General features: G+C 42.1%; 1 protein-coding gene across 1 annotated transcript in view; it reads left to right on the top strand.

The window, feature by feature from the left end:
• Positions 1-25642, top strand: part of TTLL5 (tubulin tyrosine ligase like 5) — a gene marked incomplete at its 5' end in the record, with an annotated part of 136194 nt that overhangs the window by 48229 nt on the left and 62323 nt on the right. Inside the window, 8 exons of the mRNA XM_084263320.1 lie at positions 767-887; positions 2582-2728; positions 3192-3292; positions 6143-6276; positions 7647-7760; positions 8152-8559; positions 10076-10263; positions 25336-25487. Coding sequence (XP_084119446.1) covers positions 767-887; positions 2582-2728; positions 3192-3292; positions 6143-6276; positions 7647-7760; positions 8152-8559; positions 10076-10263; positions 25336-25487 — 1365 coding nt within the window. The remainder of the gene's footprint in view (positions 1-766; positions 888-2581; positions 2729-3191; positions 3293-6142; positions 6277-7646; positions 7761-8151; positions 8560-10075; positions 10264-25335; positions 25488-25642) is intronic.

The following is a 25642-nucleotide window of genomic DNA, read 5'->3' as shown; positions in this document are numbered from 1 at the left end:
GACAATGGAGAGAATTAGGCAAAGCTTTCAGCAATTCCTTTCCTAACAGATGCCTGTGCTTAAAGTGACTGTCATTGTGAGGGAACGAGAAGCAACGTGTCCCTCCCAGCTCTACCCCAGTCCTCTCCTCAGTTCATGCTCACAGCTTCCCAGCATGTTCAGCCAGCTGCACAGCAGATTTTGCTGATGTTCTTTCATTCTTCTGTGGTGCCTTGCTCAATGAAATTTGGCTTGTGTCCTTGGGCCAGCGGGGGAAGAGCTCACTTTCGCAGATCTAATTCTTTCATTTCCAATGGGAATCACAGGGCCTTTGTTATAACTCTGGCACCAGTACCAAGCCCTTTATTTATTTTATGGTCTCTTGTTGTGGTGTTCAAAATGCTTGTGAAGACAGAGGCCCAAGAGAGCCTTGAATTTTGTTTAAAAATACACAGTTTTGCTGAGGTTCGTGTTATTGGCTTTTGGAGGAGAGTAGCTAAGGCAGTGAAAAGGCAAGGAGAGCATTCCATTTTTAGAGATGATCTTAGAACTTGGAGAGCATCTGCTGTATTCTGTATCTCCTGCAATACTTACCACTTCTTGTTGAACTGAAAGTCTCCTTGAAAATACTGGTGGAGTGAAGGGGGTCTCCTTCCCTTGAGCTTCAACATTTGTGCACCTTAGGAGGTTCTTGCTGACCATACTTGGGTCCATAAGCTGTACCTGACTGCTGTAACTCTTCCCATTACTAATTTGATTATAGCTGACTGATTCTTCTGGTCCACAGCAAAGTCCAAGCTCGCAGGGCTTTCTCTGCCTATCTGCAGCACGTTCAGTTGCGATTGATGAAGGAGGTTGGTGACCAGATCCAGAATCCTGCCTGGGCTGCTAAAGAGGATGAGCAAATGGTAAGAAGTTTGTGTTGGCTGGACTGTGAGAAGCCAAGCTGAAATCTGCCATGAGTTTTGTGGTCAGTTCCAATGCTTGGAAGAACTGAAGTCCGATTGAGACAACTGAGATGATAGTTTTCCCCTCTTTGTCCAGCTGCCAGTGCTGTATTTTTAATGCACAGACAAGGTAGGGCTGTTAAGTGATGTCTGAGCAGCAGACAGCTCTTAATGACTAGTGAGGTTGAGATTCAGGCTGCTCAGATCTTTCAGTGGTTCTCCTTCATTCATCTCTGAGGTTACCTGCCTTTGGATTCTTCTCTCTAAGATTCTTTAAAATGACTTGGTGGTTTCTGCTGCATAAAACACAGCATACATCTGCTCAAATCAAGTAGGTACCTGGTTAAGCCTTTTCTCCTGTGTAACTGCTTTACTCCTTGCAGGCACTGGTGCTTAGAAAAAGAAGTAAAAGCTACTGGGCAGAAAAAGTTACTCTAGTATAGGTGTGTTTTTGTGTGTTTGGTTTTTGCTTGTTAAAACATCTAGTGAATTTTTCTAGGTGGTATTTTAAGGCCCTATATTTAATGTCTATACATTCTAGTGTGCAGCAAGCCAAGATCCCCTTATAAACCTTTGTGAAAGAGCTTTGTAGAGTAGGCTCTTGAGCTTTCTGCAAATCCAACTGTATTCTTGCTGAATGTGTGTTGCAGGGAAACAGCCAGTGCAGTTAGAGATAAAATTGTGTGTCAGGAATAATCAGTCAACTCAGTGGAAAATGTTACCCCTGCTCTTTCCAAGTGGAAATTAAAACTGGCTTTTTTGAGAGTCACTTTGTCTGCTGTACTGTGAAATATAATGTTTAAAATAACAGATCAAACCAGCCTGGAGTAATGGCAGTGAGAGGCGAGCTGTGAAATCCAATAGTTTGGCTGTGAGGCTGCTCATTTATGCGTTAGCAGAGCTCCTAACCAAAAGCAAATCCAGAGGGGAGACAGACAGGGTTCAAATCACCCACGGGATGCATCTTGCCTTAGGATTTGCCTTGCCATATGTTTCTCCTGCCAGAGGTCAAACAGACATGGTGGGGGACTGGAATTACATGGCTGTAGAGATACTCATCTGTTGCTGTGGAGAGGCTGTGGCAAACAGTGTATATTTATGTATGTGTATATATGTGTGTATATCTATCTATCTATATATATATATGAAAGTGGGTGTGTGTATATATATAAATGTGATGAAAATGGGGCTACAACACTGTAGTGGAGATAGCTGACCAAGATTCTCTTCCCTGTGATAGTACTATGAGTTTTATGTCAGTTTGCTTCATAACAAGCCTTCTTTAACACTTGGCAAATTGCTTTTTGCATATTCTCCTGTGTGTCATTCTGTGGTGCTGCTACTTTTTGCTGCTTGGGGTTTTTTTTGTTCTCAACCTCCCCTGCTTTTCAGACAAACACTCCTCAAGTGTTCCCAATCCTGACCCACCTCAGGCAAGGCACACCACCATTCTTCTCCCCAGCCTTGGATTTGTAGGGCTGTGCAGGGCTGTCTTAAAAAGGCACATTGCAGAATGCTCACCTGCCAGTTATCAGCTCATTTTCTCAGGATAGTGTGTTTTAGTTCTTGTCAGTCACTAGCTACTGTAGCACCTCCGTTGTGCTCTCCCTGCATCTTGCAGCTGGTCCCCTGTTAACTCCATCTCTGGCTTGCAGGAGCTTGTGGTACGCTTTCTGAAGCGAGCTGCCAGCAACCTTCAGCACTCCTTGAGGATGCTGCTCCCCAGCCGGCGTTTGGGGCTGAACGATCGCCGCCGTATCCTGGCTCACCAGCTGGGCGAGTTCATCATCTGCTATAACAAGGTGACTAATTCCTTCTTGATTCTTCTTTCTCTAGCTCTTTTGATTTCTGTCCTAAGTATCTCCTGCTGGCTGCTGTCATTAGTCGAGACAGCAGGCTGTATGCAGTTGTGCATCCAGCAGTGGACCCAATATCTGTAAAGAATCTCCCCATCATACTTCCTTATCCCAGCAAATGGTGTATTTGAAGGGCCAGCATGTTTGTGAAGACTTGACCTCTTTTCAGCACATCAATTCTAATAAGTTATGTGGAAGGAGGAGTTTAGTGTATGCTTAGCATGCTGTCTCTGGGAGTGCTCTATACTTATCCATTCTGTTGCACACAGTGAAATACCTACAATTTGACTCTTTGGAGTTGATGTTCTCAGATCCCATGGAATTGGTTTTCGTCTTCTCTGAGCTGTAGCTGTGCCATGGAACATCAAGTAACCACATAGAGACACTTACTGATGCTGCTTATTAACAGGAAACAGAGCAGATGGTTCAGAAGAGATCAAAAAAGAAGCAGGAAGAGGAGGAGGAGGGAGTGAATCCTGAAGGCTTTCAGAAGTTTATTACCAGAGCAAGGTAGGAATGGATTTAATTTCTTTCGATAAAGGATCTCCCAGCCCTGAAAGTGATAGGATTGTTTTAAACAACATGATCTGATGATCCAAAGGCTTCTAGATACTGCTATTGACCATACCTCCTGTTCTTGCAGAGGGACAGAACTTGTCTTTTCTTTCCAGCAAGAAAGCACTTTTAGCATCAGCATCTGATGCATAGGGAAGGATATATCTGTAGATCATTTTTGAGTAAGTAGATTCCCAGTGGACAGTAGTGGTTGCCCTGGTCTGTAAATTTCAAACTGATGCTGGTGAGCTAACAAATCTTCCTTCCTGTGGTGCTGGAGAAAGCATGGCAGTACATGGGAAGGAGAATGAAACTAAAGCTGTGCTCAGGTGGCCTTGAGCTGCTGTGGTTGAACAGTTGTGGCTCTGTCAAGTTTCTGTTCTCAGAAAAATCTTATGCTTTCTTGTGTCTCTTCAGGAACTCTCCAGGTCTGGACTTTGAGATGAGGAAAGGAGTTAGACTCACTGTCTTTTTCCTAGCCTCTTACTTGATTTGCTAGGGCAGCTCAGTGCAGTTACTTTCACAACAAAAAAGCAGCATTTTCTAACTGTGTGTCATGCTCTGAGCTTAGTCTGCCTTAAACTTACAAGAGTCTGGTAGGAAATAGATTTTGAAATTAGGTAAATACAGTTTATGTAACCTTGCATGAAAAACAATAGCATTATAACTCTCTGGCTATGGGGGTGTTTGAAAATATTCAGTGAACCAGAATTATGTCCTCAAAGTCTCTGATTCTTGAGTACAAAGCCAAGTTCCTTTTGACTCCTTTGACCCACGTACAACATGCCAGTATGGGCAAGGACCCCTGTTGGTATCTGGACAGGTAGAGTTCACCTGCCTTTTTAATGCCCTTCTGTCTTCTCTGGTAAAGCTGACAGTCACTGCTGCTTTTTTTTATGACCAGTTCTGAAACTGGTTTTATCGTTTTTGGTGTTGGGATAACACTCTTAGTGACTGAGAAGTGGGTGGCAGCTGGGGATTCATAACTAAGTTCAGTAGCCTTCACAGTCTCTTTGGATACTACATTCTCATGAAAACAATGGAATTTACCTTTTGCTAGTAGAATTGGAGTCATTACCACAACAGATTTACAGGCTCCAAGAAAAATTTTGCTGCTTTTAAGACAGAGTTCTATAAAAGAATGATACCTGAGATGTCTGACTACCACCTATCTCAGGACATATTTCTGTCAGGAGAAATGCAGACTACGTGGGCCCACTGCGTAGTCTTGGTTCTCTGATGACTCTGGCCATTGGAATGACTGTTGCCTCCTAGGCCAGGCCATTTTGGTGTTTGCTAGAAATGCCAAGAGATGGCTTTTTGGGGCAGAACTGCATACTCTTCATGTTATTGGCTACAATGCCATTGTGGCCTGATGCACACTTTAGGCTGAGGCTGGAGGCTTACTGGACCATCTGCATGAGTGATGCTGAGCAGCAGAAACCAGTATGCAAATGATCAGACAATTTCTAGTGCTGAGCTTTTTGCTGCTTCCTGAGTATTCAGGTTTTGAAGACTCTGATGTTTGACACTACTTTGCACTGTGCTTACATCTGTGAGCCAAATAATTTGGGACCAAGCATGGGGGGGGGGATACATTTTACACTTTAAGTGTTTGTTCTGCAGTACAGGGAGTGCAGCACTGGAAAAAAAAGGGTAAGAAATGTTGCCACTTAATAATTAAGATTGTCTCCTCACTTCTAACTTTGATACCACATGGATGGCATTGTGTTTAGCTATATGCATGCTACTACCATTGCTTTGAAATATCCTCAGTGCAATGTAGAAGCACTTACTTATGCTGGTAAATTAACTTCAAAGCCTAAAGCACCTTTCCACCAACAACTCTTCTTTCTTCAGTTTCCTCTTCATGTCTATTCTCATTGATTTGGGAGAAAAGGTGAACTTTGCAGTATCCCCTGAAGGTCATTACTCCAGTTGGGTGAGCTCTGGACACTGCTTTTACCAAAGCTCAGGCTAGCTAAGACTAGGACAAGTATTATGTGCACAGGATCTTTTGAAGGATTGTCACTGCTGCTATGCAAGCTCATATTTCTGTGTCCTTGTAGTGCTACTGGCCTTGCCACATACACACTTACTAATGTTGAGGCAACACTATAAAGCAAAAGGAAAGCATATTGGATTTCAAAACAATTAGAATTACAGCCTGCACAAGCTCTAATAAGAATGGCCAAGTAACTGACATGGGTTTGGAACCAAGAGATGCTTATGACACTGGGGCAGTAAAACTCTCTTCTTGAAAAGAAAGTGAGAAATGTATGGAAGTTTTGTGAGATTCACAGAAATGTTGACTGTTCTGCTTGTTCTGCAGTTTTGGCTAATTAAGAATCTCTTTCATCCTCTTTCTTCTTCTCCCTCAACTGCTGAATTCAAACTACTAACGATGACCGTAAAACAGATGCTGAGCTAAGTTCTCTTACAACCAAGGTTGCTTGTTCTGGAGAGCACTTGGGGAAGCTTCACTGAATCTCTCCTGTTGAGATAATTTACCTAAACGTGTGTTTGGAGCTTTCTCTTACTCTTTGTCTTGGGAAGGTTTCTGAATGCCTTGAATTTTCTACTGCCTAAGAAAATTCATTTCAATGGGAATTTCAGGTTTAATCAAAAGGCATGTTCTTTTCCTTCTGCTCTTACCTGACAGGACTGAGCAAATCACCAGCTTGTCTGGCCTCACCTGTTTTCACACTCCCCTCTTCAGTTTCCTATTTCTAGTTTTTTATTGTTAGATGAATATGTAAAAGCTTAGAATCCTCCCCCACATTGATTCTTCTCTTCTTATTGTAGTGAAAGTGACCTGGAGGAAGTGCTGACGTTCTACACACAAAAAAACAAGTTGGCAAGTGTCTTCCTAGGAACAAATTCCACAAGCACAAAATCCAGCAACACCAGTAATCAGTCAGAGAAACAGTCTCAAGGAGGTAAGTGTCACAGCCAGGTCTGAGATGATGTTCCCCAGACAAGTCTGATTTAACATCAGCCCATGGAGAGACCACAAGCCCTCTGTAAGGTACAAGAGATATGCCTTAACCATCGCCAACAGAACCATACCCCCTCTCTTTCTTCTCTACCCACCTCTTTCCTCTCTCTCAATCACCATAAAACCTCATCCTTACAACACCACACAACAAAGTGAATTCCACCCATCAGGCTTAAAGTGGCTTATGCCAAGGACATAATGACTGTGCCAACCAGATAACACTGTAAAAAGGCAAGACCAACAAAGCCACCCTGAAGACCTCAAGAGAGCATTCCTTCCACCACCCACCCTGAAGCATTCCTGCAGCCAGGTGGAAGGTGTGGCTATGCCAAGGATGACTTTCCATGGGGAAAAAGGGGGAAGACATCAGGGGACAGAGGGTAAGTCATGAAGACATGGAGACATCAAGGGAATGTTCCCCTATTGGACCTGAAGACATAGGAGAATGCTCTGCCATTGGACCTGAGATCATTGGACTGATGGGACATCGTAGCTCTGTGGTGGTAGATACTGCAATCTCTCTTCCTCTTTCCTCTATCTTTCTTTTCCACTCTTTTCTCTTTTTTTCCCCTTTTTCTTGCACATTTGTTGTGGGCCAAATAAAGTGACTTGAACCTTGACTCCCTTTTGAGTCTGAATTCTGTTCTCTGAGAGTTGTGAAGATCTGGTCACGGTAAAACACCCAACGGGGCATCACTCAGGGGTTAAGCCCAGCCACCCAGAGTGATCTGAGGTCAGTGTGAATGCAAGGGGGTTTAACCTCTGCCAAATTAGTCTATCTGGTTGTGGATTGTGATGCTCTCCAGAATGTTATTCAGGCTCTTTGAGGTTGCATACCTTTTTTCCTTTTCTTTAAAACTGACTCTGTGAAGACCAGGATAACTGCACTCCTGTTGTCTTTGCCTGCGGTGAAATGGGGTGAAATCTGGATTAGCATTTATGAGGAACTATATACAGTGGCTCATGACTGAAATGAGAATGTGCAAGCTGAAGGCTTTGAGATCTGAAATGAACAGAGAATCCTGAAATCAAAGTCAGAGATGAGAGAAATTAAGGCCTGTTAAATTGTGCTGCCTACAATGAGTGCATCTGTTGAAGGGCAGAGTCTATATATTTGAGCCCAGCTAGGCCTTCCATGGAATGAAGTGCAGTGCCAGCCATGTAGCCAGTAGTCCATGAGCTTTACTATCACATACAGTATGTGTCTACAGTAAATGTTAGCAAGAAAGTCCCATCATAACAAGGTTTAAATTCTGCTAATGATATCGCAGTTTGCATTGCCTACTTCTTAACTCCTTGATTTTGTTACAGAATATCCTGAGGTGGTGAAAAAAATAAAAGCTCATCAGCCCAAAAACTCAGCTGCAGACCTGACTTCAGAAGGAGTATCAAAAGGTTATAAATCCAAAGAAGTTAAGTCACCCTGTAAGTGAACTGCCTTAAGTAATTATTAAAAAATAATGTATGCATATATTGGTTTTAATACTATTTTAAGCAAAGGTTGGAACCTTTGGGTTCAAAGTAAGGAAATCAGAAGCCCCAATTTGGGGAAGATTCTGCAGGGTGGTTTTTATACATGAGGAAAGGTACCATAGAATAAGCAGCATGAAAAAGTTAGCTGCATTTCTGTGGGGGAAGATCTGGCTATGTCAAGCTTTGAAAGAGGATATTCATCATGTAGAGCCTGTTCTTGTCTATGCTAGCAGATGAGGTCATTTTGGTTTCTGTGTGAGTAGAGGCATCTTTGGTGTGTTGTTATCTGAAGGACCCAAAAATCAGCTTTTTCTCATGTAGTGTACTCATTATCTTTGTGTAGTTCCAGAAGGAACCACCTTCTCTGTAAATGCTGAAGTGAAATTACCTCGGTGTGGCCCCCCTAGTGCTTCTACCTCGGCTTCTGGTGCCACGTTACCAAGAAGTATCAGTTCCTGGATGCCACCTCAGCTTGCAGCCTCTGAAAACTCCCAGGCACCTGGTTACCATTCATTGCCAGCTCCTCCACTTGGTCCCAGGCTGATTCAGTCCTCATCCTCACTACCCTCCTCACAGATCACAGCTCCTGACAGCTCTTCTGTCTTCACAAACCCAGTGTCCAGCGAGGTGTCTAACCTGCCTGGATTACATCGACATTCTGGGAGCTACACCATTGGCCCCTTGTCATCTTTGCAGAGAGCTGCTCAGATCTACAGCCAAAGACTGTCCCAACCATCCTCTGCAAAAGTAGGTAAGTGTTCTGGGATGCCTGTTAGTTCAGTATAGAGATCATGTTCTCTCTGTTCTGGAGTAGGTAAAAACTTTACATTTCCAGAATTTAGTCTTTTGCAGTCATGCTAAATTTCTCCTGGAAAGAAGTGGAGGAAGCAGCACTTGTTTGCCAAAGATTCCCAGAGGAAACCATGGAATTGTTTAGGTTGGAAAAGACCCTTAAGATCATAGAGTCCAAGTATTAACCTAACACTGCTAAGTTCACCACTGAAACATGTCCCTAAGCACTGCATTTACCCATCTTTTAAATACCTCCAGGGACAGTGACTCAACAACTTCCCTGGCAGCCTGTTCTAATGGTTGACAATCTTTTGGTGAAGAAACTTTTCCTAATATCCACTCTAAACCTCCCCTGGTGCAACTTGAGGCCATTTGCTCTTGTCTGATTGCTTGCCGCTTGAGACACGACACCCACCCTCCTTTCAGGCAGTTAGAGTGAGCAATAAGTTCTCCCCTCAGACTTTGAACTCAGCCTTTGAACTTCTTTGGAAAGAGCTGGAAAATGAAGTGTGTATTTTTGCTTGATTGTATTACTGATCTCCTGTTTAGTGATTTCGATGTAGTTTTGGTTAGCAGAAGTCCTGTCTCAGTTTGTGGTGTTCTTAGTTTGGTGTTTCTATCATGGAGAGAAATCCTTTAATGAAAACTCATAATTGTTGAATACTTAAAGGTATGTGAAGACCTCCAAAATAGAAATATCTGAATGAAACATTACTATATATATTATATATATTGGATGGAGCCCTGGGCAACCTTGTGTAGATCCAGGCTGGAGGTTGGCGCCCCTGCCTGTGGCAGGGGGGTTGGAGCTCTATGATCCTTGGGGTCCCTTCCAATCCATGCCATTCTATGATTCTATATCTCATTCTGTAGGATCTTTCAGTGCTGCCATATCCAAGAGTATTTTAAAAACAAGATCTAGAGACTTCTCATTTACTATGCTAGGGTAGAACATACCTGAGAAATGCATCTTTAGAGTCTAAGGAATCTGAAGAGTAAAAGACACTGAGAATTTATGGAGGCAGACTGTAATCCATCAGGCTAACAGCTCTAGTCCTGATAACTTTAGTTTTGTTTAAGTGATGGTATACATTTGTTTTAGGTTGTACATCAGGGTCAGGACGTGTTCACTAGGATTGCTGTGTATATATATTGACAACCTTTCTAGCATTAAAATAAATCTGATTTCCCCACTGAGTAGCTTATTTAAAGGGATCTACTTCTTAAGAAAAAACATTATATATTTAACTTGGGTAACAGCAGCCAATATTCTTTGGAATTGTGTGCCACTAGACAAAGGGAATACGGGTTTGGAATTGACAGAAGCTCATATAGGCAATACCCATGCAGACCAAAGTTGTATTCTCCCTAGAGTGTGCAGAAAGTATCATACCTGCTTTTGTATCCCTGTGATCAGCAGGCTGAGAGAATCCAACATACTGCTCGTTAAGCCTGTCCAAATGTTTGTGTGGTAGGTTTGTGCCATCGCAGTCCGAGTGGGCACCGTGTGGGCTCAGCCATGATGCACAAAGATGCAGAAGAGACTTCTCCCCAGGGCAAATGCTACAGTCCCAGTATGCTAGCAGCAGAGCAGCAGCCAACAGCAAAGCAAGCAGCCTTTCAGTATGCCCCACCAAGCAACATCAGTCTTCTTACACAGCAGGTATGTAAACAGTAATGCCAGAGTCCCTGTGACCACAGAAGAGTCTGTCGCAGGCTTCTGTCAGCACAGGGCTGAGACACACTGCAATCAGTAAATATGAAAAGTGATTTCTGTCATACTGTTGTTTTGAAATGTTTAGAGTACCATGAATGGAAGCCTGCAGCACAGGTTCTGATGTGAAGTCTGTATTCCAGTAACACTGTAAAGACATACTGAAGTACTTACTAGCACAGGATATGATAATCTTTTTGCTAAACATGGTGGCATAAATCAAACTTATATTGGTTTCTGGTGGAATTCCACTTAGTTTCATGTGTCTTTAAGTCCTAAATGGCTGTGCACATTGTCATATTTTACTTTACAATGTGCTGTAGTTGTGTTCATCAAAGGTGTTCAAGATAGATACTCCTCCGTTAATTAAGCTGACTCCTGGTGGTTCTCCAGGATGGGCACTTTGCATAGGCAGCTAATTTTTTAGTAGCCTCTTCATTTGCTGGGGACAAACAGTTTAGAGATCTTTGCTCAAACTTTGATTTTTGGAAACATTTTTTTAAGGGTGATGTTTTGCTGAGTTTTCTGAGGCGTGTTTAATAGTTGCAACAGCTGCTGCTATTTGCTTATTTTTGCCTGTTTCAGTTTTGCTGTTGTGTGGTTAGATTTTGAATACCTGGTTAGATGATTGGCAATATGTCTTTTCCTAAAAGTGCTGTGCATTTACAACTCTAGGAAGCTGGACAGATTTTTGGACCCTTCTACAGTCTAGTTGAAGGTTTTGATTCATTCTGAGCAGTTCCAAAACTAACACAGGTCTTTGCAGATAGGTTTTGAACTTCCTAGGATATGTCACAAAAACATGGTATCTTCTTGATTGATTCAGCAGAGAACGTGAGCACTGAATAGACCAGTGATGCTGAGGCCTTATCTTGCTTGTATTGGGTAAGACCCTAGTTAGATAATTTGACATTTGAAAGCCTGAAGTGATGTGAGGAACATCAGGAGAAGCTTCTTTGCTTCCAGTTAATATTGAGCTGTCAGTTTGGTTCTTGTAATGAAATCAGAATTCTGCTTTTTAAAGCTAAACTGTCAGTAAAATCATTACCAAAAAAATTGGTAGCAAAACATTTTAATTCAGGAAATGTTATTTGTTGAAAGCTAGATGTATGATGGAAAAGGCCTCCTTGGAGAAAAATTAGTATCTAAACAAATATTTGGGAAAAAATTGCAAGGCATCTATTCATTTTCAGCCTTTTCAGCAAAGAACTTGAAAAAATAATTTCACAGTCTTTCTCTGTAAAACAACTCATTTCCCACTTGGCTCCAACTGCTGTAATTTCTTAGGTCTGTAGAGAGAACCCAAGTTGTCCCCCTGCTGCAATCTCTATAGCTATTAAATTATGTTTAAACTTCTGTACTAACACTGCTAGTTAAATTAGGAGGTATAGGAGAGGGAATCCAGAGAGGAATTCACAAAGATCTTTGTGAAGGGCTGTGTAGCTTCTTGAGTATAGCAATGTTGGGTGACAAAGGAGCATACCCTGACAGTTGTAGATGGTGGAGGCTGAAACCTGTTCAGCTGTCAGTCAGTCAGTGGAGGTGTGCTGAAGTCTGAAAGAGACTGTGAAGTGCAGTGGTAGCTCTGGAAGCACGTTGGTCGTGTGTTGGCATTACTCGCTGCTTCTGGGTCCTCCCAAGATACATTCCCATAGAAGAGGGGGGAAATACACAGAAGGGGAATGAAGGTGCTAATTCTCTTCTGGGGTGCTCTCTGACAATGAATTTCCTTCCTGTGCCTGTGTCCACTGAGTTCTAGACATCTGCTCTCCTCTGCGATTCTCCAGGCCATGTTTCTGCAATAATCCCTTCGGAGAGATGAAATCCAAAGCTTGCTTGGTATGAAAACTTGGATAGGTTAGCTGAGGATAGCTTTTTCTTTTAAGGCAATCTGATTCTTTAGCACTGAATTTGACACACAGTAATTTCAAAGCTGATGATACCCTGTGATGTTTGGGAAGGTTCAGATGTAACTGCAAGGCCCAAAAGGAACACAGCTAAAGAATATGACTACTACTACTACTCCTATTCCCCCCTCTCCCCCTGACACATTGGACTCTTCTATTGTCTAAGAGTCATTCTGATTATTGTTTTTGTCCAGCCTGACTTTTGAAGCCTGTCTTGCAGCAAGGACCAAGGGGTTTTGTTCTGTGGGAAGACAGGCTGCTCTGACAATGAAAGGTGACAAGAGGTACCTGTATACAATAAAACCATAGTAGTATGAGAGCAAGTGCTGGAGGAGCCAAGCAAGGGTTGGGGTGGTTGTTGAGGAACCAGGAACCAGGACAGGTGTTGTTGAGCCACTAGATATGCATGTGGATTTGGAGCAGAGGGATTGACTAAAGGCATTGAGTGAAGTTATTTGGAAACGCTGCCATGGTTACAGATATGGACAGACAAGGATTTGGTTTGGCAAGGAAGGGGGAAGATAGGGGCAGGAGAGATAGGGAAATGTGGGGAGGATTTAGTAAAAGGCTGGAGAGAGTGACAAATCAAAGACCAGTGGTTTGGGTTGAAAGGGGATGGGGAGTGTTTGGAGACTGAATTCTGAAACCCCAGTGACTTTAGGACAGGAGATATAAGGGATTGAAAGCCCAGTGAAGGCTGGAAATATGGCTTGTATGAGGGTGATTTAGTTGCATAGGGCACTATTTTCCTATTTTCCCATTTCTAGACAGGAGTCTGTGAATTGTTATTGTCATCTTTTTACTCCTCTGTTTAAGCCCCTTGAAATACCCTCTCAAAGTAAAAACATTCTAAAACAAATTGGCATGAAGATGACCCCTGAAAGTGAACAGCATGTATGAAAATAGTAAAAATACTACAGCTGTTTAAAGCCACTCCAGAAACTTGGAATGAGTCTACCTTGTTGGAAAGTAGCTGGCTGGTATGAAAGGGACTTGATATTTGGATTTAATTATGTTTAATGGCAAGATTAGGACTACTGATCTGGGGAGAGGGTATGAAAGAAAGACTTCTGAAAATACTGCTCTTCACTGTGAACTGTTTCTTTTCCAAGGGCAAGAAATGCCTACTCTATGCCAGAGTAGGATGCCTTTGTGCCTTGGTTTCCTGTGTTGTGCCCAGCTGTGTTGTGAGGTATGGAGTACTCTGAATATGTTCCCTCCTTCCAAGAGCAGCTGGGAAGCTTGTTTTCCTTTTCCCATTCTTGTGAGAAGCGCTTCTGGTATCTGTGTACTAGTGCGGGTCTCCGGGGTTCCCAGGAATGTAGCCTCAGCAGCTGTGCTTGGAATGATGTTGCCATTCTAGTTGGGATTCCTCCTCTGGCCCTCTTCAGTCCCTGCTGTTCTTCACTGTTTCCTACCCATGCCCAAAGCACCTGTTTCACGTTTTCTCTCTTACACTCTTGCATTCTACCCTCTGCATTAAATCAGTTAAATTTATTAAGCCAATTGCTGCTGGAATGATGATGTTCAAAGAGAAAATTTCAGATGTAAGTATCTGAGCTTTGAACAGGATATTTAAAATCTGTTGTCTTAAGAAAACAAGATTTTTTTGATTTGCATCAGCTTTCTGTCTTCTCAGACCTCCCTGCTCACTTCTGAAACACCAGAAGGGAACTTCATGGTGATCCTCAAAGTAAACAGTTCTTTTGACACTGGAGGTGGAGCTGGTAGGAAGATAAAGCCTTATTAATGTGTGGGTTCACTGCCTTGTGCAGTTAGTCACAGACTGTCTCACAAAGTGAGACCATTTTGCCTTTCATTAATTTGTATTTTTAAAAAATATTTTTTATTATATTGTGTAAAAGTTGAGCAGTGCATCTGGATGTTCGCAAAGCACAGGAAACAAGGGTGCCTTCACAGGGGTATGCAATAGAAATACTGATCTAAAACCCATAGGAATTGTTACTTAATCCCCTGCATCACTGTATGGTGCCTTACTGCCCAGTTGTGGGGAGAGAAAAGAGGAGCAGCAGTATTCTATCTCAAACTGGAAAAGGAGGAGCTGTTTGGGTAGCTTCTGTAACTGTCTTTAATAATAATATTTAGCATTACAAATTAATAAACACAATGAAGCTTCTAGGGAGAATCTTCATTGTTAAATATAGCTGTTAACTATGAATGTTTTCACTTCTGAAGAATTGCATTCCATTTTATTTACTTTAAAACACAGATTTACAATGTTTCTGTGATTACTAAAATCTAATATTAAGACTGATTTTGAGGTTATGACAAACAGTGAGAGTCATGTACTGCTATCTATAAGAGATCTTTCAAATACTGCCTGATGTCTGCAGTACTCACCATATCATCACTACAGTACTCCACATCATCCTGATATAACAAGGTGTTCCCCTGGCTAACTTCCATTTGGGAGCAAGCAACAGAGATCTCTATGGAAAACGTGTGCTTTGAGGCACCAGCTTTAAGCCGATGAACTTGTGTCTGAGCAGGGTAATAAGGAGGTATCTCAGTTAAAAAAACTCCTAAGAAAGCAAGGAATATAAAGAAAACCCTGTCCAAATTCCCCAAGTTTCAACTAAATTAGTGGCGAAGGTACTGTGTGTCCTTACCTGTGTCATGAAACAGGTGAGGTGTGTAGGAGTGCAGGCCCCACGAGAGCCTGTTTGTCTAGGCCGAGAATCAGGTGCTCAACACGTCTCTTCTGCTTGGGCTGCTGCCTAGCTGGTCAGAGTGTATCTATTGATCAGCAGTGAACAGGCTTCTCATTTGGAACCAGCTGCACCCTGTGCTGCTTTTTGCTTGTAATTTGAGACACAGACAGGAAAGATCCTGAGGATGTCAAAGGTAGCAGACTTGTGAATGGTGTGGTTATTGGCCAGTGGTAAAGCTGGTACAGAGGACAGAAAATCAACAAATGTGCTTATCTTACCATAAGGACACTAAAGTTTCCTGTAAATTAAACCAGTGAGTCTTGTCCCACTAGCAGAGGTATGTTAAATTGAAATGAAAATGTCGTTTTAATTCACCCAGATAAACATAATTCAGATGACAAAACCTCCAAAGCCAACCCTAATAGTCTTCAACTATTAGGTTTCTTTGAACTGGGAAAATTAGAATCTGGTGGAACTAGTTCCTGTCAAAATGTTCAAAAAGCCCTCAGTTACACAGGAAGGGCTGTTAAGCAAGCCAGGTGTCTCTAGCGTGAGAGGTTAAGTTTTGTCATGGACTGCAAACAGACAGCAAGAATAACTACCCAGCTTACTCTTCAGCCAGGTGACAGGAGATAGGACAAGGGGAAATGGCAAGAAGCTGCCCCAGGGCAGGGTCAGATTGGATATTAGAAAAAAATATTTTACTGAAAGAGCTGTCAGGGCCTGGAACAGGCTGCCCAGGGAGGGGCTGAGTCACCTTCCCTGGATGTGTTGAAAAAAAGGGTAGATGAGGTACTTAGGGATATGGTTTAGCTTAGGATGGGAATGGTTGGACTTGATGACCTTCAAAGGTCTCTTACAACCTTGTGATTCTGAAGACAGAACACAGAATGCACGTGGTGGGGTGTAAAAGATTTGAAAGGAGGAGGATCATCATAACATCATATGACCAAAATAGTGAATATAAAAGCAAGTTATTGCAAGTAATATGGGGTGTGAATTTACAGTAGATTAACTCCTCTGTAGTGTTCACCCATGTGAACATAGGCTTATGCAGCTCATGTTTACTACATGAGGTGACTTGTTACCTTCATTACAACATGAGCTATGAGTGTCCAGATGTTCCATTAATGTGAATATGCTGAAAGCTTAAACTTGAGCCTACCTCCTGGTAGTTTGTCTGTATGTCTATATTCTTTTGTTGATTATTATGAGAATAGCTATGAAGAGTTGCTTGCTCACCTGCCATCAGGCAAAAAAGTAACAAATCAGTGTTTATAAATAACTGATTATAAGACAAGCCATGATTTTTAACCACTTAAAGTAATAAGCTTTAAATCTTTTAGGGATGCATAAAAGTTTGGGTCTGCAAAGCTCAGTGGAGATAAACCTATTTGAAGCCAAGCAGGTAACGAAGGAAAATGACTAATGCATTTAAGAAACAGGGTAAGAAATAGTATGTCATTATTTAAACATCAGTTAAATGCCCTGCCTTGAAAAACTGGCTGCCATTCCTAAAGTGAATTTAGGAAAAAACCCTGTGACTCACAGATGAGTGACTACAGCAATTAACTGTAAAATGCATTTTTAACGAGGAAGGGAAAATACTAAGTTTGAGGGAGGAGGTAGGTATGAAGGAATTGCATGGGGTGGTGGGTAACAGGGTTAATAAAGTTAATTTCATGAACGTTTTTCATAATAAAAAGGGGTTATTCAGTTTAATAGGAAGGCATCAGAGTAAAAAATGGAATGAAAGTGGTTATTGTCACAGAATACTTCACCTTCTGAAACTTCCTGCATCAATACACCATGATGGCAGAAAGCTTAACATGCTGTAGGTACCTCAGGCAGAATAATGAGCATTTTGCAAATGATAGAGCCCTAGGCTTTAACATACAGAAATAACAATTTTTCCTTATCTATAAGATGTTTCAGTTAAATGTGTGGAAACTAAAATTTCCATTTTCTGAAATATGTCAGGCAGGATAGCAAGTTTGCTGGGCCATTGCTCTGAACTGACCTTTTGCCTTCAGTGCTGAGGAACTTGTGCTATGCTGCTGCTTCCATACTTATGACTTTTCTTTGCCACTTTGCTTTACTGTAGTCAAGCTAAATATTTTCTTTATGATAACTGGCTTGCTGAGACACTTCTCAGGAAATCAGTATCTAAACTTAGCAGTTTTCCTAGTTATGGCATGCAAATGATTGCTAATTATTTTTAGGGTGATGATTTCTTTCTCAGTATGTGTAGTGTAGTGGGTCACCAACAGTGTTGTCAAACAACACTCAATTTTTCAGTTGTCCTGAGATTGTCTTGTTGACTTTGCCCATCACCTAGCATGAGACTAAGACAGTAAATGGACTATAGAAGAATCAGGCAGATACATTGGTGGTGAGCTGGGAATGATGCCTGAAGATAGTGTTCAGTAAGCTCCTTTGTATTGGGATTTAAGGAACTTACTGACTGCTCTTAGTTCTGGAAGGCTCAACTAAGCGTATTTTTGCTGTTGGCCTTTTCTGATGGATGAAGACTGTGACTGGAATAATCCAGACTGCTTTTCCCTCTGTGTTCTTTACCAGGTGTTAATCCTAAAGCCTTTATTTCACGTGTGATTTGTGTAAAATATTTGTGTGCTTGTACTGTGGGACTTGGTACGGGGAGCACATGAAAATGTGTAGCATGTGTGTAGATCCAGAGCCAGTTGGCTGGACCTGGGGTACGTATGTGAGGTTATTTTCTCTGTGAACAGCAGGCTGCTACTTTTTGAAATGTGCTGTAAAGGTAAAAATGAGGTTTTCTGCATTGCTGGATCTGTGTGAGGTCCTTATCACTGGCTGGTGTGGGGAGCTGCAGTTGATATCTACCAGGCTGTAGTGTTTTGTAGTTATTAATGCTAGTGAACTGAAGAATGTGTTCTTCAGCTTCACCAGGAGGAGGGGAAGCTTGGTGGGAGCTCTACCCCTCTCTGTGAGGGAGAGTGTGAGATTTCAGGACCGAGGTATCATTAGGAATAGCTCCAGTTCTTCTAGCCAGGGAGTTTAATCACAGGGATAGCATCAGACCACCCAGGCAAGGGTTCTACCGAGCTGCCTCCATCTCAGCTATGCAGCCAGTCCGTGCCCAAGATCCAACAGCCAAGATTCCTGCAAACATTCTGACAGGTCTGCAGGAGGATGGGACACTGTTCTCATTCTACATTTTTCATTTGGACAGAAGGTGGATAAAAGCAAGCAGCTAGAGGAGGTTACTAAGCCTTAGGACAGGGGAGAGGAAGTGAGGGAGAATCGGAATGGGCACTTTACAGTGCCCTGGAGTGACCTTGTGGGAATAATAATGCCACAGGAATCCCAAATCTTCAGCTTAACATCAGATACATCATGTTGGTTACCTGCCTCAGTTACATAGCATGCTACCCTGGCCTGCCTTGTCCTCAGCAGAGAAGTCCTGCAAAGCAAGGTGTCAGTGTGCCAAAGCAGGCATCAGCTCTTTGGGTTCTGAACCTGAGCAGTAGCAGCAAGAACACCATGAAACTCAGAGTGCTGCAAATGCTAGCAGAAATTTGGTGGGAATATTTTCCCCAACAAAGGGTTTTTTTCAGTGTTAGTCCCTTGCTCTGACTCATCCCACTGTATCTGAGTCTTAATCAGATTTATTTTCCTTATGTAACTCTTTGGTGGCTTTTACCCTTCCACTGATGTGGAGGAAGAGAAGTGTAAAGGAAAAACTAGGAAGCTGAGCAAAAGGTCAAGAGATGAAGTTCAAGGGGTTTTTTTCTTCCATTTTTTCACACAGCCCTGCACTACTGCAGGACCCCATCTCCTCCTTGTCCCCAGGCTGTTAGCACAGGAGCTGGAATTACTTTTAATACTACTGATTTGCAGCCTCAGCAGTAATATAACTGGTCTCAGCAGAGATTGTAGGAAGCAAAAATGTCAATGCAGTATCTGCAGCATTTGAATTGAACCACTTCTGCTCTGAGGCTCCAGAGGGGATAGGAGCACACGTTTTTGTTATGATGCAGCAACATCTGCAGATCTGCAAAGGGGTCACCAAATGGGCCAGGCTGATCAGCTAGAGCTCATGTTGTTATGGGAAAGAATACACCCCAATCATCAAATGCTTGGCAGGACTGTGCCTTATCAAAATCACTCCCACTGGGAAGTTTTGAGGCAGAGACTGTCTAAATGAAAGCCTGACTTTTTCAGGAGGAGGAAGAGGGGAGGGAGTTCAGCCATCCACAACAGCAGCACTAACTTGGGATTTTGGGGTGGTTTTTTTCATTGTTAAGTGGATGCATACGCTGGAGACACTACACAGGAATTTGCAAGTTTGTCAGGTTTCCCAGGAATGTCTCTGGCAGGTCTTTGTCTGGAACATTTTCTGGAGGCTTGAACACTTGTGCTCTGTATGCATATGTATATCCTGTAAGCTGGTAAGCTCTGCAAGCAGAGAAGGAATGTCTGCCTTTGGCCAGATCAGCCTTGGTACACACACAGATTTCACACTTCTCAGCCTGTTAGCCCCAGTTCTTCCCTCCTGCTGGCTGGTTGCTCCTGCAAATTCAAATCTGTACATAAAATGGAGGTGGTTTAGTATGGGGTGTGGTCAGCAAGCAGGCCTGGGTAACAAAAAAGTGGCTCTAGAAAAAACTGTTGATATTACATGTTTTTTCAAGGAATTTTAGTAAGTCTATTTTGTGCCATTGTTCACACTGTGTGTGTGCACTGTGTGTGAAGAGATTTGTGGTTTGGGGTTTCCTTTTGCCTCTTAAGGAAATAGGCAGATTAAGATCATCAAATCATATAATGTGTAAGGTTGGAAGAGACCTTTAGAGATCATCCAGTCCAACCCTCCTGCCATAAGTAGGGGCATCTTCACTAGATCAGATGGCTTCAAGCCTGCCCTTAAATATCTCCAGGGATGGGGCCTCCACTCTGTTTCTGGGCAACCTGTTCCAGTGATCCACCACCCTCATGTTGAAGATTTTTTTCCCCAAATATCCAACCTAAATCTCCCCTTCTCTGGCTTAAAACTGTTAACCCCTTGCCCTACTGCTTCATGCCCTTGTGAACAGTTCTTTTCCAGGTTTCTTATAGGCACCTTTCAGGATAAAAAATAACACAGCAATGGTTTTTATTTGCATTTTTTTCAGTAAGTTGTTAGCTCTTTCCCCCTGTTCCTGGGAATATAAGTAGTATTTCACTCATCTTGAAAGCTTCAGGGGCATATGTGTCTGAGGAGGTAGGTCTTGGTAGGTGGAAATAGTGACTATGGAAGCTAGGTAGCACTGCTGTATAAACAGTAAGTAATGAAATGGGAAATAAGGGATTCACAGAAGGGTTTTGAAGGAGACAAATTGAGCACACAGGGGAAAAATAGATCAAACAGCCAAGGAGAAGATATTACAAATGATAAGGCACTTTGCACATTTTCAGTTTTCCAGTGGAATGCTTCCTTCTTTGAGCTTATGGTAGAGTGTCATCTTCTCCTGACTGATCTATCAAAACCTAAGATCCTGGCCATACATGTAAGCCCCCTGCTGCTTTACGTTGTGCTGCCATGATCCCTGTCCTATCTTTCCTTGAAGGAAAAGGTTTCTCAGTGAGCTGTTGATGTTCATATACACCTGTGGGACTTGTTGATGGGGTACGTTGTGCTGAAACCTCTGTGGCATTAGTTCTTTTCCAGTTCCAGGCTGTGAACACTTTATCATATTGAAGATTTGTTGTTGGGGTGTTTCTGTTAGGGTTTGTTGCTTTGGGGTTTTTTTGGAAGAGACAAACTGTGCCTATGATCATGTTCTTCTGGTGTATCTCTTACTCTCAGACTTTGAAATATGTCTCAACTCCGGATCCCTTCTCACCTGTCAGAAACATGCAAACAGAAATGGGAGATGGGTGAACTGGAGAGGATGCAAGTGTGGCTCCAGATAAGCAAAGTGGTCTTTCAGACTTTGTAGATCTCTAATTCCCAGCACTTCATGGGCAATAGGGTATGACTGGGCTCTAGCAGGAAAATACTGAAACTGCAAACTGGGGAGTGTGAATTAGGTGGGGTTTGTAGTGCATTGATTGCTCAGTGCTGTAACACATTGACCAGTGACACTCAGGATCTGCTGTTCAGGATATTCTTAGTGAACATTTAAATCACTTTCCCACTCTCTGGCAAGAGGAGCAGTAAGAACTTCTAGTAGTGATGTGTCCCGGCTCATGTTGTTTGACTCCTGCAAACACACTGACTTTTAGGAGGCTTTTCCTGAATCTATGGAGGCTGATTTGCAGCACTGATTTATTTTAACCTTTGGCCATTGTTAACATTTGCTGCATTAACTTACTTGAAATATTAGACAAGATCAAAATTAAAATACCTTATTATCGAAAAAAGGTTCTTGAATATAATAATGGAAAAGTATTGAAAGAATTGGGGGTGGGGAACTGGGTGATCTTTAATGTCCCTTCCAACCCAGACCATTCTGTGATAATAGTATAATGTAGATCAGAAATGTGAAAGATGTATTGATCTCAGCTCCTTCTGATTCTTGCTTGTGACTTCTTAAAGGTACTATACAATGAGTCTTTGTCTGTAGGATGCTATTCATTAGAAGCAAATTCTATCCTGGAGTTTTCTTTCTTCCTGTATTTGGAGATTTCTTGTTTCCTATTTAAATTGTAAAGCAGAGGAACAAAACCAAACCCCTCAACTCTTTTATATCCAGCACTTTTGGGTATCGTTCTGGGTTGTGATCTTGGTCTCAATCTTGAATTTATTCAGAAATAAATTTCTCTGAATAAAGCAAGACCATAGAGACCAATTACTTTAAGCTTGGCAAGAGTACTGCAGTCATAAACTTACCTTTTAATGCTTAAAAATTAAAATAAGAAAGCAGTAATTTGGCATAATGTAATAATTTGTCTTCTGGCTTATTAGCACTGTGTCGAGCTAAGTATAACAGTACAGATAGGTGCTGTCAGGTTTTCTAACACAAAGCTCTCTTGATCAAGTATGGCTATGACAACTCCATACTTGATCTTCCTTCATTTATTTCTTCATGTTACATAATAAATGAAAGTACCTCAAGTGAGCTCTCCTTTCATGAGAACTATTTGTGATTGGTTACACCATTGTGATCTTCACTTAGAACGTTCCTTTCAGCCTGTGACCTTTTTGCTGTCCCAAACAACTAAAATTGTGAGGAAACTTTATTAATCATTCTGTTGTGAGATTAACTGTCTATAAGCTTGTCTTTTACAGACTGCAGAGAGGATGTATTGATGTGAGGAGAGATGCTTGAAGCATACAGTACAGCACACAGGTCTGTCATGCTGTCAGTGACAGGAAAAGTATTCTGAAGTCCCCTGCTATGAGTGAAAACAAGAATCTTACCAAGCAGGAGAGTTTGAACCCAACTTGATACAACTAAGTGTGAAAACAAGCATCATTCTTGTAGATCCACACCAATAACCACCCCACTATTCTGCTAGTTTTGGGTTGGTTTTTTATTGTTGTGTTCCAGTACCACAAATTCTGAAGCTCCAAGCTCTTCTTTAGGAAGGTTTTGGTACCTGTTTTGGTCCAGGTGCTATACATTGTTTTCTTTTAAGCCAAAGTAATAATTGCTTTGCTGCTGAGTATTTGCCTCTAGCAAGGGCAGAAACCAGTTCCATCAGGTGCAAAGGAGGATGAGTGACTAGGAAAAGAAGCCACTCTGAGCACAGATGTGCAGGAGGAGCCCCAGCAGTCCACTGAGGCAGCATCCTGGCAAGCTCCTCAGAGCAGCTGACATGTCTCAGTGCATGGCACAGTAATAAGACAGAACACCCATCTGGGTGGGCTGGCTGCAGCGAAATCTTACACCCTTGGTGGTGTTCTCTCCCTCATTTTGAATCCCTTCCCTGTATTTAATCCTGCTGTAGTTTAAACACCTGTCTATCTGGAATGTGTGAAATGTCCCTGTTCCTCATGCTAAGCTATTTGCTCACCTGGCTTGCTTAGAAAAACAGCTTTCAAATAAATAGTGATGCAGTATTAGAAAGGAAAGCATGGTGCACTAATAAACCAAGGGTCAGGTGGCAATTCATCAGGCTACGTGGTTCTTGGTATCAAGATGATGAGAAGACAGAATTGGATAAAGTCACCTTAATTTCAGAGGTTAAATGTGTTAGTGAAATCGAGATCCATGCTGCTGACAGGAACTGTTTGCACCCTCTCTCGTTGGCCATATTGGCCTCTGTGTTTGCCTCATTTCACTATTCTTGTTTCTTTACAGACAATAAACTCTTTGTGGCTGGAAACTCTCATTGTTAGGTATTTGTATAGTGCCTGGCACAGTCAGAACTAAACCTAATTTGAAAATGCTTTTAATTAAATGCTACAGAAGACAACAACATTTTAAGGGTGAGGCAGGGGCACCAAAATGACACCTAATGCTGTTTTCCATACAAGATGGATAGTACTGCCCATTACTAAGCTTGCCTGATATATCTCATTTCCCTTATATTTGCTCATAATGTTCTTGAAACTTTATCCATTTGGACTCATGTTTTCTGTGCTTAAGGTTCAGTTTTCAGAACACTTCAGGCCAGGTGAATTGTTCCAGCCAAAACTGAGACTGGGGGCAGAAAATAAAAATGAACATATGTGCATTTTAATATCTGCAGAAATTTAAGATTTTCCATGCTTTGGAGTAGCCACTTGGAATTTACAAGTTTGATTGCATAGTAGCAATCTGAAAAGCTTCAGGTGAAACATACCTAGCAGAACTTGCTGGAGGTTCCCTCTGCACTGAGGATGCTGAACTAAATGTCTCTCTTTGCACCTTTAGAGTACTGAGACTTGAGACCCCCTTCTCTTGTGTCATCAGTGACTTGGTCTGTGTTGGGTTGAGACCCCATCTGCAGGATGAGTGGGAATTCTGACAAGGCGTGCAGAACAGATGGGGAAAGGTGCTTGTGGATGTAACTTGGGAGAGGACACTGGGAACCACTGGGCTGAAAGGACAGCACATGGCAGAATCACAGTCTGGTAGATGAGGTCTGGTAAGCCCAGGTTCTGGGACCGGGTGAACAAAGCAGATGACAAAAGGGGGTTAGATTTCTGAACTTGGAAAATGCTTAGAAGCCTGGTGCTACTAAAGCACAGGAGTGGCAACCTGCTGTGTTGCCAGTTGCAATGTTAGTTCATGTCCCAGAATTCAGGCAGAGGATGTGACACCTGCAATCCTGCACAAGCCTGTTGTAGGGACAAGTGGAGTGTATTGCAATGAAGCTGCTATGGAGTTGTTTGAGTAATTGCACACCAGTGTTGGTAAAAGAGCATTGTTAGGATCTCAAAACTGGGAATTAACAAGCTATGATTGGGTGAAGTCACACTCAGGTTACAGGCATCACCTTTGAGATCTGGAGCAGATGTAGGGCTGGTTGTTACTCTTCTTTCTGTCTCATTGGCTATATGCCTTCTAGTTGCCACAGAAGTGAGCAGGGCTAACACAGGTATGTCCTGCTGGCCATATGACATTAATCCTCATCCAGAACCAGGTCTGTCCTATTCTTTTAAAAAGCAGCATGTGATCATGTAATTAAAGGCAGTCACAAACTTAGTTCTGACAATGCCTGACTGGGAAACTGAGCCTTGCAACCTTTTTTGTAGCATTTTGTAACCTTTGTAAAACTTCACATAAAATGTAAACCAATACATTGCTGTAGTGGGTACTTTTCTGTATTTAGGCTCTCTTAAATAAAACAGATGCTTGCAGCTTGATCTTTCAAGGAAGGTGACACAAGAAGAATGCTCAGAGAAGGAAACCATGGAATACATTTTGTATGGTTAACATGTAATTTCTTTAGAGCTTGTTAAAACAAACATACACCTTGTGTGATTTTAGGCTATAAACAGTGTATTAACCTGTGTGAGCAATTTGGAAGGGGTTAAGTAGAGAAGTTTGTCATTTGTGGTAGAGTTTGGCTTTGAATCTTGTATCCAAGGTGTACATATGGTGTTGGGTTGTGCCTGTATGTACGTGTAGAGGGAGGACAGAGGCATGTGGCCAGCTTAGTGACACAGCCCATGGTGACTGGGCAGGTGCTTTAGACTCTGCTCAGCATAATGTAAGTTTCCAGCTTTTGATTAGTGCACGTGGGGTTAATTTTTCACATGGCAGGAACATGATGCTGCTATCTTACTTTGGGATATTTTTCCTATATATGTCCTTTTCCTTCTTTGTTTTTCTATAAGTGGAAGGCTGTAGTTTTAATTCTGGTATTTGAATTCATCTTAAGCATGGTGATTGTGAGTATTACCTCTCTCACTGCTTTATTCAACCAGATTTCTTTTCTCTAGCAGTCTTATTTCTCCTGGCATATACTCTGTCCAGTTTACTTGTAACATCTTTTGCTGTTGGCTTTGAATTGTTTCTGATGTGGGTTTGTTTTTCCTCCTCTTTTAGCTAACAAACCTGAGCTTGGCAAATGGAGCTGTAAGCAAGGGGAACGCAGCTGCTCCACAGAGCTACGGGTCACCACTCAACAGAAGAGGGTCACTGTGGGCTGTTCAGTCAGACACTCATGTAGCTGATAAAAGATCTGTCTCTTCAGGCAGGTAAGTTAAAATTGCTCCTCCAGCTTTCTGAAGAATGTAATTGCACCTGGGAGCTAAACTTGTGTTTAGCTTCTTGCTCAGAAGATAAAGCTTAAGGGCTTAGTACTGGTTCTTCTCCAGACTGTCCTAGAAATGAGGCCTGTGGAAATAGCTCT

Source organism: Gallinula chloropus, assembly GCF_964237585.1.
Source record: "Gallinula chloropus genome assembly, chromosome: 4".
NCBI classification, from domain to species: Eukaryota; Metazoa; Chordata; class Aves; order Gruiformes; family Rallidae; genus Gallinula; species Gallinula chloropus.
This window is presented reverse-complemented; position numbering and strand designations above follow the sequence as displayed.